A 17,620-nucleotide genomic window follows, 5' to 3' on the forward strand; every position below is an offset into this window, starting at 1 on the left:
ATAGTGGGTTTGAGACCATCCTGGAATATGTGAGACCCTGCCTAAAAGAGACACAGAGAAGGGCAAGGGTTGGGGAGATGCCCGCCTGTCGCACAGCTGATTGCGTTCCAGATAGAGCTGTAAGTCCCAACGCTCCCAGCCTTCCCAAGCAGTTGGTCCTGGAGTCTCTAACTGCAGACAGTGCGCACCCTCACCCCCATCCTGCCACTATGGGCAGGAAGATGCTCACTGGATACGCTTGGCGAAAATGAAGTGGAGCCGCTCTATGGAGGGTGTAGCTCAGGGGTAGAGCACCTGCCTCGCACAGCACATGCGAGGTCCTGGGCTCCATCCCCAGCAACACAAGAGACAAGAGATCTGTTGGACTTGGTGAGAGCTTTTGACAGGTGGGCCTGTAGGCTGATAGGCTGGGTTTTATTTGTGTAGGTCAGAGGAATGTGGAAAGGGGAGGTTGCTAAACATGCAAAGCTCCTTGAGGCCAGCGAGAGAACTCATTTGTAGCCAAGCCCGATGACCTGCGTTTGATCCCTAGAACCCACATGATGGGAACGAGAGAACCTAGCTACTGCGAGTCCCCTGGCCTCCGTGTGCTCCCCTCTAGGCCAGAGAATTAACAAATCAATACTAAGCTGCTGCTTTGGAGCTGGAGATGGCTCCGTGGGTGAGCTGAGTTTTTAAGCCCAGCTTTGCCCTCTAGTGTCCACAGGGAAACACTTCCCAGACTGTGAGCCAGCTAGGGCGGAAAGAGCTCACTAGGGACCCAGCTGGGACGCAGAGACCCAGGCAGTACCCAAGAGTTGACTCATTCCTGGAGGCAGCTTCATTAGCTCATAAACCCCATTGCTCTGAGTCAGGCAGGCTGGGGAAAAGCACGACCCAGGTCTACCTGCCTCGCATCCTGTGGTTGGAAGCCTGAAAAGGGGGGGGAGGGGGGTCTGTCGAGCTGACTCAGTGGGTAAAGGCGCTTGCAGTGCAAGCCTGATGACCTGAGTTCGAGCTCCAGAACCTCCGTAAAAAGCACTTGCACCCACACACAAATAAGTAAATGTTTTTTAAAAAAAAAGGATAAATACAGCCTTTGGAGGACGCAGGACATAGAAATTCAAACTACAGTGTTGGAGCATTTGAAAGAAGCCAGAACTGAACTGGAATGTGGCTCAGTGGCAGAGGACTTGCCTAGCATGGATGAGGTCCTGGGTTCTCTACCCAGCACCCCTGGGGTGGGGGCAGCAGGGGAGACACTTGAGCATGATTGCCTCCCGACACTCAGGAAGCTGAGGTAGGATTGCTGCCGGTTCAAGGTCTACCTGGGCCACATAGTGAGACCCTGTCTGAAAAACATCAAAGATTAACCCCATGGTAGGGCACTTAGCTAGCATACACAGGATTCTAGATTTGATTCTTGGTACAATTAATAAATTAATTCTTTTGTTGTTGGTTGGTTGGTTGGTTAGTTGGTTTGGTTTTTTGAGACAAGGTTTCTTTGTGTAGCCCTGGCTGTCCTGAAACTTCTCTGTGGACCAGGCTGGCCTCAAACTCAGAAATTCATGTGCCTCTGCCTCCTGAGTTCGGAAGCAGTGCCCACTTTCCTAATTAATTTTTAAAATGAATTAGGAGCTGGAGGGGGAGGGCTGGAGAGATGGCTCAGAGGTTGAGAACACTGACTGTTCTTCCAGAGGTTCTGAGTTCAATTCCCAGCAACCACATGGTGGCTCAGTCATCTATAGAGATCTGATACCCTCTTCTGGCATGCAAGCAGACTTGGAAACTAACACTGTATACAAAATAGATAAATCTTTAAAAAATAAAAACAAATTAGGAGCTAGGACTGTAGCTTGGTTGTTGGAGTGTTTATCCTGTATACACAAAAGTCCTAGATCCGATTCCTAGCCCCGTGTATTCCAGGCATACTTGTAACCCCAACACTTGGGAGGCTGAGACAAGGGGAAAGAGGAGAGTTCAAGGCCAGCCTGGGCTACATATTGAGAGCATCTCAAACGAGAGAAAGGACGAGAGGAATGCCATATTGCTGAAGAGACAGGCATCCGTCTAGGACGTGCAGGTCCAACTGCATGACATGAAGGAAAACAGCCAAGATGAGGGTGGCAGTTTACCACACTGGGGAGCTCAAAAGACCTGGGCCTCACCCAGCACTTTAGGAGATGAAGTCTCCCACGCTGGGTGGTCATAGGAAAACTGGGCTGACTCAGTGAGTCCAGGGGGTGCCTTACCCATCATCTCTCCACCCTCCACAGTCACCCCTCACCTCCATCTCCTCTTCTGCCCCTTGCCCCTGGTCTCACCCCGGCTTCCTTGTTTTATCTCATCATCCAGGGAGCGGCCAGATGTCTGCATTTGGTGCTGCTCCTCTTGCGGCTGGCACCCAGCCCAGCAGCCTCGCAGATGTGGGTGGCCTCCTGGGACCCAGGGTGGCAGCTGGAGGTCTCCCTGGCAGGTGGGTCCAGACGTGAAGGTTGGGGGCGTTGTCCCAGGCTGATAGCGCCTTATGGCCTGCTTGTCTTTCCCCTTGGCTTCCCGGCCTGATCTGGGGTAACACAGTGGGCTTGCCTCCTCGGGCACCCTTGCCCTGTTTCTCCTGGACAGTGCCCATTCTCACCTCTCTCCCTGTGCCACAGTGTTTTCGGGATACCCAGCCAGGTCCCTGCGTTACAGTCGTCTGTGCCAGGCGTTAGTGGCAATGCAGCGCTCACCTTTGGAGGTGAGTCCTACCCGTGGAGACCCGGAAGGGGGGTGGGAGAAGCACCCCTAAGATTGAGAGAACTCAGACCATCTTTTTTTCTCCAACCTCTCTGCTGTCTGCAGCCTTCACCAACCCCTTCGCCACCCCTGCCCAACCCCAGCTGCCTTCTACCAACCCATTCCAGCCCAATGGCCTGGCCTCGGGTAAGTCCAGAGCTGCCTTCCACCATTTCAGAGAGCAGAGTCCCCTAACCCTGTGGCTCTTGCTACCCAAGGAGTAGTCAGTCGCCCACTCCCCCCACGTACCCCATCTGTCCACTAGCCCAGGCTAGACCCATCTGCAGGTCCAAGCCACCTAGTGATCTGAAAGCAGAAGCATCCCTGTCATAACACACAGAATTCCCCAGAAAACTCATGCAGGTCAACATGGTGGTGCCCCCACACCCCCCAGTCCCATAGTTCTAATACTGCCTAAGGAAAAGGATCACAAGTTCAAGGACAGGCTGGGGTGCACAGTAAAGTCCAGGCCACCCTGGTCTACATAGTGAGACCTAGTCTCCAAAAAGAAAAAAGGAAGGAGAGTCAAGAAAGAAGGAAAGGGTGGGTGGAGAAGAGGGAGGAAAGAGGAAGAAAGAATGTCTTTTCCCCATTCAGTTCCCATTGGCTGACCATGTCGTGATGCTCTTGTTTGCAGCCCCTGCCCGGATGCCTGGGGGATCCACCCTGTCTCCCATCAGTGCCCCTAGAGCCACAGTGAAATCAGAGATCCTTATCCCCTGTCCTGAGCAAGGCCTTGTGGTGCCTCCCCACTTACCCTCCACAGCCTCTAGAGCGTCCCTCAGACTCCTCTGACCCCCTTAGCTTGATGGAGTCTTGGGGCCAGGAAGATAGGAAACCACCTAGGGAAAGCTGAGTCACATATATTCTGGGTGCCACATCCGTTAGAGGTCACAGTGGCCCCGTGAGGTGGGTGCCACGCCCACATTAGGGATGAAAGAGTGGGGCTGGGCGTGGTGACAGAGGCCTGTCCTCCCAGCACAGGTAGAAATAAAGGTCGGAGTTCAAGGTCATCTGGCTGTGCGCAGTGGACAGCTTGGGCTACGTGAGAGGGGAATGGGGGAGGCAGAGAGAATGAATGAGATAAGACACAGATCACCTTGTCTGTGTCCTTTTTAAGGGGCCCAGTTTGGTGTGGCTCCAAGCCAGGAGCCCCGAGTGCAGGGAGATCACAGGGTCGGAAGCTTTCAGGGGTAAAACTGAATTGCTTTGTGTATTCATCCAAGGTCCTTCACTGTGGGAAAAGTGACCCCATTCCCCACAGAAAGGGTTTAGGGGTAAAAGCAACTGTTGTCATCTCACCTGCCTAAAGGTCGCCTGAGTGTCCCATCTCACCCCACAGGGCCTGGCTTCGGGATGAGCGGTGTTGGGCCTGGCCTCCTTCAGCCGGTGCCACCCACCGGGGCATTCGCCAGCCCCTTTCCTGCCCCGATGTTCCCCGCACAGGCTGCACTGACTGAGCAGCAGAACGGTAAGAGGGCCGGGTGTGAAGCCCCCTCCCCTGTGGTTCCCAGCGGGCGTCAGGCAGCACAGCCCCTGAGTATGTGTGTGGTCTGTCCAGGCACTCAGGACCCCACAGATGCTCCTGATGTAAATGGTGTGTCATTTCCACACAAGCCCTGAACACTCAGTGTGCACACCCAGCTACCCAAGAGACTAAGGCGAGTTCAAGGCCTGACTGGACACTTAGACTCCATCTCGAGAACTGAAGAGGGCAGGGGTGTAGCTCGCTGGTAGAGCTCTTGCCTAGCGTGAGCGAGGAAGCTAGGCTTCATTCCTAGTACAGAAAAGGAGGAATCTACACGTGTGTGCCCCCGCGCTCACACACACATACACACACCTCTCCATATGTATATTCTTTTAAGAGGAATTTTATTTTGTATTATTTTACTTTGTTTTTCCTGCGTGTCTGTGTAGCGTGGGCGTGCCGTGCCTGAAGAGGCCAGCAGAGGGCATCAGATCCCCTGCACTGGAACTGTGAATGGGTTCAGCCTTCACCAACCTACTGGGATTTGAGCCCTGGTCCTCTAGGAGAGTGGGCCTGTGTTCTTATACTTTTTGTTGTTTTGTTTTGGGGTTTTATTTTTTGTTTGTTTGTTTGTTTGTTTTTCTTTTCGAAACAAGGTTTCTCTGTATTTCTCTGACTGTCTTGGAACTCACGCTGTAGACCAGGCTGGCTTCAGACTCACAAAGATCCATCCGCCTGCCTCTGCCTCCCTGAGTGCTGGGATTAAAGGCGTGCGCCACCACTGCCCAGTCTTTTTGTGTTCTTAACTGTAGAGCCATCTCTCCAGCCTTGGCTTTATGGTTTGTTGTAGTTTTGTTTTCGAGACAGGGCTTCTCTCTGTAGCTCTGCTGTCCTGGAACTCACTCTGATTAACATTTCTTTGGGGGTTGGGGTGCACATGTCACGGCACTGCTATGAAGGTCAACACAGTTTTGTGATAGTCGGGTCTCTTCCTCCATGTGGATCCTGGGGAGTGACCTCAGGTTTGGCAGCAAGAGCCTTTACTACTGGGTGCTGAGCTGAGCTGAGCTGAGCTACCTCACCAGCCCTCTTTGGTTTGCAGTATGTAGCCCAGGCTACCACTGAATTCATGATTGTCCCACCTCAGCCTGCCAGGTGCTAGGGTTGCCTGAGTGTGCCACTCCGTTTGGCTGTTTATCATCTAGTGCAACAGAATGCCATGCAAATAGCAGTTAAACTGTATTAAAGAGCTGACAAGAAATTGGGGGGGGGGGGGCAATGCATGTTAGACGTAATTTTTATCTTTATTTTATGTTTGTATGGTTGGTTTTGCTTTTGTTTGAGACAGGATTTCTCTCTCTGTAGCTGTCCTGGCTGTCCTGGAACTCGCTCTGTACACCAGGCTGGCCTGGAACTCACAGAGATCCACCTGCCTCTGCCTCCCAAGTGCTGGGATTAAAGGCACAGGTGCCACCATTGTCCAGAGGCATATTTTTTATTATTTATTATGTATACAACATCTGTCTGTGTGTATACCTGCAGGCCAGAGGAGGGCACCAGACCCCATTAAGATGGTTATGAGCCACCATGTCGTTGCTGGGAATTGAACTCAGGACCTTTGGAAGAGCAGGCAATGCTCTTAACCTCTGAGCCATCTCTCCAGCCCCCCAGAGGCATATTTTTTATTTTTTTATTTTTTTTTTATTTTTTGTCAAATATTTATTTATTTATTATGTATACAATATTCTGTCTGCATGTATGCCTGAAGAGGGCACCAGACCTCGTTACAGATGGTTGTGAGCCACCATGTGGTTGCTGGGAATTGAACTCAGGACCTTCAGAAGAGCAGGCAATGCTCTTAACTGCTGAGCCATCTCTCCAACCCGAGGCATATTTTTTAAATTGAACTTTTATTTATATGTATGTGTGTATCTGCGTGTGGGTATTCCCAAAGGCCACAAAAAGGCACCAGATGCCCGAGAGCTAAAGTTATAATCTGTGAACTATCCAATGTGGGTGCTGGGAACCCAATTTGGGGCCTCTGAAAGAGCAATGTGTGCTTTTAACCAGGTGCACTCGCATGCACACCCATTCAGGCACGAACACCTTCACATGCATGCGCACACATATAAATACAAATTTAAAAAATTTTAAAAATAGTATTTTTTATTTTTGTGGGTTTTTTGGTTTTTTGTTTTGTTTTTTTGAGACAGGGTTTCTACTCTACACAGCCCTGACTATCCTGGAACTCACTCTGTAGACCAGGCTGCCCTTGAACTAAAAGATCGCCTGCCTCTGCTTCCTGAGTGTCAGGATTAAAGACATGAACCACCACCGCCTGGCCAAAATAAATATTTTTAAAGATATTTTTTCAGTTCATAGTTGCTTGAACCTTAGGAAGACAAACTTCTTGCGGGGCAGGTAGAGTGTCGCCTGAACTGTACACACAGAGACTCTTCTGACCAGTAGGGGGACCAGATGAACCACAGACCTGCCTGTGTCCCCTGATGGCTCCATACTTTTCTCCCGAGAATTCGGGAAGGGTCCCCCCGGGTGTTCACTAGAGATGTAGCAAGTGGCTCCCCTCCAGGAAGGTGACAGACACACTCAGCCAAATTATTATCCTTGCCTCCCAGGCTCTTCCTTTGGCGACTTGGGAACCTCCAAACTGGGGCAGAGGCCTCTGAACCAGGCGACTGGGATCTCCACTAATCCCTTCATGGTGAGCACCACACTGCGGCATCGGAGACACGGCTTTGCAGAAGGCTGTAACGTGGGGCGTAGCTAGGATGCCATCCGTGAAGCATGTGTGTTCTCCCTTGCACTCACAGAGGCCAGAGGAGGGCTTGAGGGGTCCTCCATCGCCCACCACCTCCTTTTCTGGACCCAGACAGCCCGACCTGCGGCCAGCAAGCCTCCTGTCGCCGTCCCCAGAGCACTGAGGCTGCAGGCACACCAGCTTTCTTCTTGGGTGCTGGAAACTCCTGCTCAGGCCACCATGCTTGACAGCAAACGCTTTTACTCCTAGAGCCAACACCCCTCCTCCCTTGTCTGAGACCGAGTCACAGTTTGTAACTCAGGCTAGCCTAGAACTCATGATCCTCCTGCCTCCGCCTTCTGAGTGCTGGGTTTTCAGGTGTGCATCGCATCACCACACCCAGCTCTCAGGTCCCCTCTGTGTCCCCCTCCCTTCTCATCCCTCCCCCCCATCTTCCTTGCTCTGTGAGCCTCAAGCACAGTTGTTCTGTGGCCTCCAACAATCTCCCCTCCTAACCTATTAACCTTCTGCTTTCTTTCCAGACTGGATCCTCAGCATTTGCCTCCAAACCTCCAACCACAAACCCATTCTTGTAGCACTGTGTCCTTGGGGGAAGAAGGGGCTCCCCCATCCTTTGTGGAGGAGGCTCTGACATCCCCTGAGAGCCCTGGTGACCATCTGCCTGTGGGGCATCTCTGTGGGTCTGAGGCTGGGGTTGGGCCTGCTTTGCAGGGTTAGGGACCTGGGAATGGGAGGTGCTGACACGGGGCTTGTGGATGAATCAGACTGCGGCCTCCTGGCCTGCTGCCCAGAGGCTTCCTCCCTGCTCGCTGTCACCTACCCAGGAAGGAGCCCAGAAGGAGCGAAGATACCCTTGCCAGGAGGCCCCACAGTGGGTATTTCTGTCAAATTATTGAGTCTGAAGACGGGTCTCTATCTTGTCCCTCCTGGGCTGGAGTGAGAGAAGTCAGGCGCAGCCCCCATGGCAGCCTTCCCCGCCCCAGGGAGCTGCTGCTCCAGGCCCAGCTTCCAAAGCTGCCTCACTTCTCCCAGATAGAAGCAGCGCCGGGAATGTAGGGTAAAGATGAGGCTTGGTGTTGACAGCCTCCAGACAGTCCTGGAACTGGGAAGCTTCTGGTGTCCAGTCCTTTTGTTTTCCTGGCTCAGCCACACCCTCTTTTTCCACCCTCATCCTCCCTCCCAGGCAGCCCCTATGCTAGCACTCAGGACGGGGAGCTTTATCCACAGAGCACGCGTGCCCGGCTCCTGTCAAGCACTTTAGTTAGCCCTGTCGTGTTTGGATACCAGTGTTTTATATTTATAAATAGAGAATTTTCTAATATAGCCTATTATATACATACATATATATATATATATGCACACACATATGTAAACAGATAGACTCCCAGCCATTCTTCCTCTCCCAGACAACCCTTTAACTCGGGTATGGAGCTGGGCTTGCTGCGGGCCTGTACTCCTAGAACTTGAGGGACTAAGATAGGAGGATCATGAGTTCATAGCTAGCCTGGGCTAGAGAGTGAGTTGAAGGCTGATCTGGGCAATTTAGCAAGACTGTCTCAAAAAGGTAAGAAGTAAAAAAGAGGGCTCAGGATATTGTTGGGTGATAGAGTCAAGCCTAGAATCCCCCAGTGAGGGGCTGGGGTATGGCTCAGTGGCAGAGCCCCTGCCTAGAATCCCCCAATGAGGGGCTGGGGTGTGGCTCAGTGGTAGAGCATAGTGGTAGAGTAGGATTCTCCTGCAAACTTGAGGAATAGAGTAACCCATCTGTGCCTGGATAATAAAACCTGGAGCCCAAGGGGTAGAGGAAGGACAACCAAGTGTCCTCATTCTCCACAACACACACAAACACACATGAAGAGTACCCAAGGCCTAGGCTTTTCCAGTGGAAGGTCTGTGATTGGCTGGGGCGTTTGTTCTTTTCTTCCTCCACATTCCTCCCGCTGCTCCCAAAGATCTGCACCAAAGCTTGTTTGGAGGCAATGTTGGAAAAGTCTGCATTTGAAAGAAGAAAAAAAAAGTGGCTCTCGGTGTCTTGCTTTGTGCCAGCTGGAGTGGACACAGGTCAGTCAACACGACTGATCCTTGACTTGGCTCTTCCGATCTGCAGCGCCTGGGCCGATAAACATGTGACCGCTACCAGAGGCTGAACTGTGTACCCTCTGCTAGCGAGAGTCAGGGATGAGTGAGGGTCCCCATCTGGGGTTGGAGCCCCGTGGCCGGCCACGGGGTAGGCAGGGAGGCAGGCGCCACAGGGAGATGGATTTGTGAGTAAACAGGACCCTACCCCCACCCCAGAGTGTCCTCGGCACCTCCAGCAGTTCCTTACCTGGGGCTGTGGTGTCGGTAGCCAGGTGTTCGCAGGGGATAAATACTGCCTCTAGCGGAGAAGAGAGCCAGGCCTTGGCCTTGTTGTTTACCCCGGGAGGCCTGCGCCCGCCCCTCCCTGCAGACCTCAGCCAAGAGTTCCTGGCCCGTTAAACTGTTCATTCTTAGGATTTCTCTGGGCCTTCCGCAGGGACTGGCAAAGGGATGTGGAATTAGGTTATCAGTTTCTTTATAGATTTTTCTGGAAAGATTTCTAGCTCCTGCTATTTGCTAAGCCAGGCTTGGCCTTCCCTCTTTGCAACAAGATTCAGTCCCTCACAGTTTCTTACTAGCCTAGCCTCTTCCCTCCTTCCATCTCTTGGGAGTGGGGAGGAGGGAGGTCATCCAGCTGGCTCCTAGCCTTTGTACCAGATTTTTCTGTATTTACTGTTTCCCTTCTGATTTTTTTTTGGGGGGGGGGTCATCTTTAGTATCACCCTACCCCACCAGCACCAAGCATGTGTAGCTTAGGCTATCCTTAGTGTTTGGGAGCTAAGGTTCCTGGTGTGTACCCCACCACCACCACCACCCATACCAGGCTATCCCTCCTGCTTCTTGCTGCTGCTGCTGGTGGTGGTGGTTTTGAGCCAGGATCTTGCTGTGTAGCCCTGGCTTGCCTGGAACTCGCTACATAGCCTGGGCTGGTGTCAAACTCACTGGGTAACCAATATGACTGGATTTCTGATACACTTACCACACAGGTTTATGAGGTGCCCGGGATCAGGCCCAGGCTTCTCGCATGCTGGGCAAGCACGCTCCTGAAAGAGCCACGTCTCCGGGTGCTTCCCTTTCCCCTCATTCTGCCTGAAGCCAGGAGTCCCAAGCTTATTTTACCCGGCTTCCCCGGCTCTGGCTCCAGATCACTTGAGTTTTAAAAAGCCCTAAAGCGAGGCCCCATTTGCCCTCTGTGTAAAGTCACACTGTGCCTTCTCCCAGGACCTCCTAGCTGCCATCCCTCCATCCTGTCCTGTCCGACATGGACCCTGGCCAGCGTTCTGGGCAGGGCTGGATGACTGGGCTGAGAATCTACCGGGGGTTAGCCTCAAACATTTCCTGGGCATGGGCTGGGGCTGAACCACTGTCCTTGGCAAGGAAGGGCCCAGCACCCTCGTCCATCTAACCTCCCCAGACCAATGGCAGAAACAGCGGAGGCGCACCCTGATGGGGTGTGTTGCCTTCGTACAGCCTCACCTGACTGCTGTGAATCCAGGTGTGTGTGCGTGTGTGTGCACACGCACGTGCACACATCACACACAGACTGGAACAATGCATTTGGCTCATACACTCTGGCCATGTCCTCTCTGTACGGGCCCTGGCCAATCTCTATCCATACCATGCAAGTGACAGCCCTCTGGCTCAGGTCTGTCAGTCAGCCATGGGCAGCCTCTGTGGGTAACAAAGCAGAAGCTGAACCTCAGGGGTCTTCTCCGCGTGAGAGCTAGAAGGTAGGATGATTGAGGGAGCTCACTGTATAGCTTGGTCCCGTACCCCCATCCCCACCCCTCCACCCCCACTCCTCTCCACACACACACCCAGAGAATAAGCCTTCACAGGGACCATCCACAGCCCCTACTAAATGGATTTCTACCCCTGCTAACAAAAGTCTTCCATAGACGTCATGTGCCTCCAACCTAGCAAAGGCCTAAATTTGCCACTTCCTGGGTTGCTGGGGTTTCAGACTATAAAATATTGTGCTTAAGTAGTACCAAGAGTGGAGTTGTTGCTATGACAACTGAGATAAGCCAGGCTTTCCCTGGTACCCAACAGACCAAGTCACCTGGCACCGCTTCCGTCCCTTTATTCTTGCTAGTCTACACCCCGGGTGCTTGGATGGCTGCTGTTTCCTGCTTTATCTTTTACCCAGCACTCCAGGGCTGAGTGACAGAGTGTTTAGAGCCGCCTGTGACAGCAGCTGTGATTTCACAAGGACAGATGTTTGCGAGATGACCAGGCTCAGGGATCAGGAAGAAGATAGGGAGAGACCCTTCCTGGATAGCTTCAGTCCTGAGGGAGTGAGACTCCTTCTTTTGCCATGGAGTCCTGCTCGCTAACTGGCTAGAGAGCTGCGATCCCCACTGCGCGTCCCACTCGGGGGCTCTGGGGTTACAGTTGTGCGTGACCATGTCCAGCTTTCAGGGCATCCTGAGGACCCAGCTCAAGTCTCAAACCTGCACAAATGCTTTACCCACACACAGGGCCATCTTCCAGGACCTGCCAACTGAACTTTGGGCATTTCTTTCAGCCCTGCCTGGGTGGGGCTCTGGCAGGCCGGGAAGCCCCTGGGGCAGGCCTCAGGTATTAGATACCCATACGTATGATGATGGTATTGGCTAATTGCTGTCAATATGGTGTTTGGAAAGGTGCCTAACAAGGCCCAGCTTCATGATCAGGGCAAGTGAGCTCCCCACTATCCCAGGTTACAAATGGGCATGGGCCTCTGTTTGAGCCACCCTTGGACTAGCCTGAGAAAGAGACCCGCGTTCCCCTGCTTCTGTTTACTTGTTACATGGGTGCCTTACCTGAGGGAGCCCCTCCCCGAAGTACCCCAACAGGGTCCCGCAGCTTAGCCTTTTCTCCAGATCTGCAGCTTCCCTCATGGAGATTTTGATTGCCACAGCATTAGGGGGTCGCCATGTCTGCTTAGGCACCACTACTTGTCAACTAAGCATTGACAAAATGCGCCATGCCGCTCCCAACCCCAGAAAAACAAAATATCCAAGGGGCTGGGGACATAGCTCAGATGGTGAATGCTTGCAGTGCAAACCTGATGGCCTGCTTGATCCTCAGAGTCCACATAAAGAGCGGGGATCACGGCATGCCTTGTAATCCCAGTACTCCATTAGCAAGATAGATGACCACTAGTCACCAGTGGTGGTCCACACCTTTAATCCCAGCACTCAGGAGGCAAAGGCAGGTGCATCTCTGAGTACGAGACTAGCCCAGTCTACCGAGTTCCAGGACAGCCAGGGCTACCACTAACCAGCCTTGAAGCTCCCAGGTCAGCATGCCTGGAGTACACAGCAGCACAGGGGCACTTTGAAGGTGTCCCTGAGAAACGATCTCCTCTTTTGCCGTGTCTCTCAGTGGCTACCTGGATGCATGGGAATCTGGAGGGTACAGCTCGTGACCGGGGACCAGTCTACTAGGTTCCCTATCCTGGGACATCCGTCGCCCCAAACTCATCGAGGAACCTGCGTCAGAACTTCTGCACAGTGTTCTGCAGCCAAGTTCCCTGAATAACTCGGGAGCAAAGGCACAAAAATCATCTCTGGGTGGGATGGAGAGGGACACTGAGGACCTAAGGGTGGAGGCTGAGCCGGGTGGCTGCTGTCAGGATGACCGGCTAAGCCGTTCTTCTAATTACCAGTCCCATCACTGCTCCACAGCTGCTGAGGCACCCTGGCTTTCTGGCTTTCGGGATTGCCCCAGGCTGCCCCTGGCGGTACTCCTCCACCCCCATATCCAGTCAGCTGATTGGTGGAGACACCCCCCGACTCCCCGCCCCTATGAAAGTTTGGTCCCAGCGGTGCAGGACTCCTACTCTAGCCTATGAGTCCCTAACCCAAGTTCCTGCACTCGGGCGTGGGAGGGTTAACTTGAAGGGGTGGAGATTCTCACAGGGAGGCTGACCTAACTGAGGCTGACCCAGCTGGGTCAGCCTTCCTTAGATCTAGGAGTCCTGGTGTCACTGGCCACTGGGACGCTTGAGTACAGGCTCCTTGCTCACTTCAAGTCGGGAGAGGGCGTGGGGAGATGCAGGGTAGCTAGAACGGTTGCCATCTCCCAGGTCTCTGCTACTCGTCCCAAGCTGGTGGTGGTTCAGGGGACCAGACCTATCCAAATCAGTCCTTCCGAGGGCACTTGATTGCCTTTGGTTGGAGATGAATCCGGCAGGTACGGGTCCTACAGTCTCCCCCGGGGCCGCGTCCACGGACGTGTCCCTTGGCCCACCATTTCCCTGGCCCTGCCCACCCGACGTGCGGCTCTGTGGCCACCTGCGGAAGCAAAAGTCCCAGCGCCGCCGCTTTTTCGTTCTGCGCGCCGACCCTCCGCGCCTGGAGTGCTACGAGAGCGAGAAGAAGTTCCTCGCCAGCGGCTGCCGCCCACCTCGACCCCGGCGCAGCGTGAGTCTGGAAGGCGCCTGCACTATCAGCAAGCGTGCGGATGCCCGCCAACGCCACCTGATCGTCGTCTATACCAGCGACAGCAGCCTGGGTGTAGCGGCTGCCAGCGAAGCGGAGCAGCAAGCATGGTACAGCGCCCTGCTGGAGGTGCGCGCCTCTGCCGCTGCAGCTGCTGCCACTGCTATGGGTGAGCCCTGGGACACGTAGGGCAGGGGTTTACCGACTTAGCTTATCTAAAACTCGTCTCCCCCAGATCACCAAAGGTTCAAATCTTGAGCTTTTTTTTCACACGTCTTGGTTTCTTGGGACACGGTGACCCCAACCCCTGCCTCTCACTGACTTGCCTATCTATTCTCTCCAGGTCTCAGTCCCCAAGAGGCCCCTGAGTCTTGGATCTTTGCCCCGTTCCAGGACGTCTGGCCTGTGACACTGCGGTCCAAGGGACTGGGGCGAGCACCAGGCCTGAGCAGCGGCACCTATCGCCTGTGCCTGGGTTCTGGGGCTCTAAGCCTCCTGCGGAAGCCAGGAAGCAAAGGTTCCAGAGACAGCCGGGCATCACCACCACCGGCCCTGCGCCTATCCTTGCTCAGTGTGCGCCGCTGCGGCCATGCAGACTCGTTCTTCTTCCTGGAACTCGGGCGCTCAGCGCCCACGGGTCCCGGGGAGCTGTGGATGCAGGCGCCTGATGCAGTGGTAGCCCAAAACATCCATGAGACCGTCCTGGCTGCCATGAAGAGGTTGGGGAGCAGTGCAGCCAGTGGCAAGGATGAGCCACCGTCTGCAGATCCTCCGAAGAGTGCTTCTGCAGCCCCTCCCCGGGTACCATACGAAACCCCCGCTTCTGCAGCGCAACCAAGAAGCCCGGGTGAGAGAGCAAAGCAGGACTACCTCAAAACCTTGGGAAGGATGGGGCCCGCACCCTCCTACAAGGGGCTAGATCTGGGCGGGGACTACATCACCATGGGAGTCAGGGATGACTACATGCACATGGCAGGAGGAGAGGTTGGTGACTACATGTTGATGGCACCCCCAGGCCTTCCCCCCATCCCTGCCAGGATAGCTCCTGGCAAATCGCTCCAGGATTGTGAGAGCACAGAGTACATGCCCATGAATAGACTCTCACCAGGGCCTTTTTACTACGAGTTCAAGGCCAAGGAGCCTGAACTGGGCCATCGAGGTGCCCTCTGCAGCGTTAGGGACAGATGGAGACCCACAGAGGCTCCGACTTGCTCTTCCCAGCTCTCAGAGGTATCTGGGGACTACATGTACATCCCAGACTGTGTAGGCATGAGCGGTGCTAAGCCCGGGTCCCTGGACAACTGCCTCAACTACGTGGACTTGGACCTAGTTCCTCCCCTGGAAGTGCCTGGAGCTGCCCCTGGGGAGAGTCCACATAGCTATGCCAGCATCAAGTTCTAGAACCTTCTGGGAGATGGTCAGGAAAGATACAAAAAGAAGAGAAAAAGTTGCTAGTGTACAGCTCAGCTCCCGCAAGGGGCCAAGGCCACCATGTTCCCTGTCAGGTGCTATGCTGCCCCCTTGCCTGCCACCACTTCCAGCCACACACTACCTACAAACCCTCAGAAATAGGTTCTCCCAAGAAATTATTTTTTTTTTTTGAGACAGGGTTTCTCTGTAGCTTTGGACCCTGTCCTGGAACTTGTTCTGTTGACTAGGCTGGCTTGAACTCACAGAGATCTGGCCATCTCTGCTTCCCAAGTACTGGGATTAAAGGCGTGAGCCACTTCTGCCCGGCGAATTTAGATTCTTTTAAGAGAGAAAGTTCTAGAACCTCTCTCACCCCACCCAAAAAAACAACCCTAAAGCCTTAAGAAGTTTTGGGCCTTCCCAGATGAAACCCGGATCTTATCTGTCTCAGGCTAGCTGTGGCCAAACCAGAAATGAGGATTCCCTACCCCAATTTGGACAGCCCTGTCCCCTAGATGTTGATAGCTAAATGTCACTGTGTCCCCCCAGCCCAAAGTTATCCTTACCCAACTTTTTCAAGTCAGATAGCTACTCCTAGGGCCCCAGCTCAAAAGTGATAGGAGCATCAGGGATCATGTTTGTACTCCCCAGTGACCTGGCTCCTGAGCCAGCCTCCTGCGGTGCCAGTCAAGCTCCCCTGACCGTTCCTGGGCCTGACCAAGCCAACCAAGTCCTTGCTTCCTACAGCACAGCCCGTCACATCCTGTGGACCCAATCACCCATTAAAGGTGCTCTGCACCCTGACTGTCTTGGCTCGATGGATTTCCCTGCCCCAGGTAGTGGGTGACATGAAGGACAGGCAAGTAAGTGTGGTGGCATGGAGGAGCCCAGCCTGCCTCCACACCCCACGCCCCACTGGCACCTGTTGTAGAGTCTGGTTCACAAACTAACTCTGGTTTATTATCAACAAAACAGCCTGGGGGAGAAGCCAGCACTCATGGAGGGAGGGCACTATAGATGGGGGGTATCTGGGGTCTGTGTGGGACATGGGTCAGTGCTTCCAGAACAGCTCTGGCCACCATTGGGGCCTGGGTCTTCAGAGGCAGAGACAGGGTCTGGGCAGCTGCTGGAGGTCAGAGGGCTTGCCAAGGAGTTAGAGCTCAGCTCGCCCTGGCTCATCTGCAGCAGACCAGCGAGGGCAATCATCTCTGCCTCGCTCAGCCAGGTGGAAGAGCAGGCCTGGGATGAGGAGGGATGCACAGAGGGGGACATGATGGCAGGTGGGAGCAGCAGCTTCCGAGAGCCCATTGCCTGAGAAAACAGGAAGGGAAGTTTGTCCTCCGACGCCTTGCATGGAGAGGAAAGGGAAGCCTGGAGGGAGGCTCCCTCTTACCTGCTGAGGGGGCTTGGACAGGTACAAGGGAATACGCTGCCCACAGGCGAGCAGAGGGTCCAAGAGAAAGACATCTTCATAGTTTGTCACCGGGAGCCCTGAGGAGGAGAGCCTGCTAGCTTGGTGGCCTCGGCCTTCCATCCTAGCCCTTACTGTAGCTGCTGCCCCAGAAATATCCCAGCTGAGCTGAGGGGCCAAGGAAAGTACCTGTATCCTTGGACACTTGCTCTTCTTCTGGATGCCCTGAGGTAGGGATCCTGCCCCAGACATCATACATAGGCCAGGAAGGATGACACAGTGTCCTGCCAGACAAGGATACGCCTGACCCACAGCTGGCCCCCTGCGGAGAACAGGAAGTGACTGAGCTCATCTTTTATGGCATCTCTGCTACCTGGAGACAGAGCCACAGATCCCCAACTCACCACCAGCTGAGGTCTCGCGTTAGACTCGTGGCCGGGATCCAAAAGCGGCAGTGGGGTCATCCTTGAGGGGGTGACCTGGGAGGTCACCTGGGAAGAAAGAGGTACTACGAAGGATAGAGACAAGATTAGAACAGGTTCTGAATCTCTGGGGCCTTGTGGGTAAAACCAGCAAGGCCTAGTCCCTACCTGGGGCTTCCGTGGTCGTGGTCGGCTCCGTAACCAGATGATTGGAGGCCAGCGGCAGCTTTCTTCCGGTCTCAGATGGGCTGAGGGCCTGGGGCTGTGGGCTGTGTGAAGGGAAGGACATGCTCTTCCACTTCCCAGTGCTGGCCTGAGTCAGTCACAGAGCCAGCAACCCAATTCCAGCACCGACCTCGGGGATGTTCTGTTTTGGAAGGCGCCCGCGCCACCTCCTAGCGGCCCGCACCAGGTCCTCACCTGTCCTGCACGGGCGCTCCTGGCTCTTCCGTGGTTTCCTCTCCAGAGCTCCATTCCCCGCCGTGGTCACTGCCCGTGGAGAGGCCTGACTCCTCTGTGGCCTCCTCCCGGCCTGAGCCCCATGGCCCAAGCCAAGGCAACATCCTGTGCCTGGTGGAGCGCCGGGCAATACCCACCACTGTGCCCGCGTGTGGTCCTGACTACATAGGCACCCAAGTCTTAGCTACCTCAGAGGTGTCGCCACGACGCCTGCGCGCCAGTTTCTACAGCCACGAGGTGCGCTCCCGCCAGCTTCTCAAGGGCTCCCCCTGGCGGCAGAGCCACGGGGCACTTGCGCCCTTACTGCCTCTCTACCCAGCACGGAAACATCACCAACATCACGGTCTACCCTGGGACCCACCGAGAGGACCCAGATCCCCAAGAAGCTCGCACACTCACAGACAGGCA

At 54.4% G+C, this 17,620-nt stretch overlaps 3 protein-coding genes across 5 annotated transcripts in view; 2 read left to right on the forward strand and 1 right to left on the reverse strand.

The window, feature by feature from the left end:
- The window catches only part of Agfg2 (ArfGAP with FG repeats 2), a 39,546-nt gene extending 30,522 nt beyond the window's left edge, over positions 1 to 9,024 (forward strand). For both annotated transcript variants that reach the window (XM_041648557.1, XM_041648558.1), the window contains 6 exons: positions 2,335 to 2,455; positions 2,637 to 2,719; positions 2,824 to 2,904; positions 4,100 to 4,228; positions 6,862 to 6,947; positions 7,526 to 9,024. In XM_041648557.1, coding sequence (XP_041504491.1) covers positions 2,335 to 2,455; positions 2,637 to 2,719; positions 2,824 to 2,904; positions 4,100 to 4,228; positions 6,862 to 6,947; positions 7,526 to 7,579 — 554 coding nt within the window. In that variant the 3' untranslated portion in view covers positions 7,580 to 9,024. The remainder of the gene's footprint in view (positions 1 to 2,334; positions 2,456 to 2,636; positions 2,720 to 2,823; positions 2,905 to 4,099; positions 4,229 to 6,861; positions 6,948 to 7,525) is intronic.
- LOC121446140 (insulin receptor substrate 1-like) lies at positions 9,002 to 15,713 on the forward strand. Its single transcript, XM_041648556.1, has 3 exons — positions 9,002 to 9,065; positions 12,453 to 13,679; positions 13,854 to 15,713. Exons 2-3 carry the CDS (start codon positions 13,250 to 13,252, stop codon positions 14,909 to 14,911), a joined length of 1,488 nt encoding a protein of 495 aa, XP_041504490.1. The 5' UTR covers positions 9,002 to 9,065; positions 12,453 to 13,249; the 3' UTR covers positions 14,912 to 15,713.
- A 168-nt stretch (positions 15,714 to 15,881) lies between these two features.
- Sap25 (Sin3A associated protein 25) lies at positions 15,882 to 17,441 on the reverse strand. 2 transcript variants are annotated; one of them, XM_041649036.1, is made up of 6 exons: positions 17,174 to 17,441; positions 16,922 to 17,022; positions 16,736 to 16,839; positions 16,521 to 16,653; positions 16,314 to 16,411; positions 15,882 to 16,231 (listed from the first exon to the last, which is right to left on the reverse strand). In XM_041649036.1, exons 1-6 carry the CDS (start codon positions 17,314 to 17,316, stop codon positions 15,932 to 15,934), a joined length of 879 nt encoding a protein of 292 aa, XP_041504970.1. In that variant the 5' UTR covers positions 17,317 to 17,441; the 3' UTR covers positions 15,882 to 15,931. The 2 variants fall into 2 exon arrangements, with proteins under 2 accessions (XP_041504970.1, XP_041504971.1); XM_041649037.1 differs by having other exon boundaries at positions 16,922 to 17,308.
- Between the last annotated feature and the right edge of the window lie 179 nt (positions 17,442 to 17,620).

This window comes from Microtus oregoni, unplaced genomic scaffold, assembly GCF_018167655.1.
Source record: "Microtus oregoni isolate MIOR12 unplaced genomic scaffold, Mior012 000003F_ref0000135, whole genome shotgun sequence".
NCBI classification, from domain to species: Eukaryota; Metazoa; Chordata; class Mammalia; order Rodentia; family Cricetidae; genus Microtus; species Microtus oregoni.

Coding starts and splice junctions, on each gene's coding strand:
- LOC121446140 (XM_041648556.1), top strand. CDS start 13,250: ATGAATCCGGCAGGTACGGGTCCTACAGTCTCCCCCGGGGCCGCGTCC. Junction 13,680..13,853: donor AGCTGCTGCCACTGCTATGG/GTGAGCCCTGGG, acceptor TATTCTCTCCAG/GTCTCAGTCCCCAAGAGGCC.
- Sap25 (XM_041649036.1), bottom strand. CDS start 17,316: ATGTTGCCTTGGCTTGGGCCATGGGGCTCAGGCCGGGAGGAGGCCACA. Junction 17,023..17,173: donor GGAGCGCCCGTGCAGGACAG/GTGAGGACCTGG, acceptor CCCTTCACACAG/CCCACAGCCCCAGGCCCTCA. Junction 16,232..16,313: donor TGTCCAAGCCCCCTCAGCAG/GTAAGAGGGAGC, acceptor CTGTTTTCTCAG/GCAATGGGCTCTCGGAAGCT.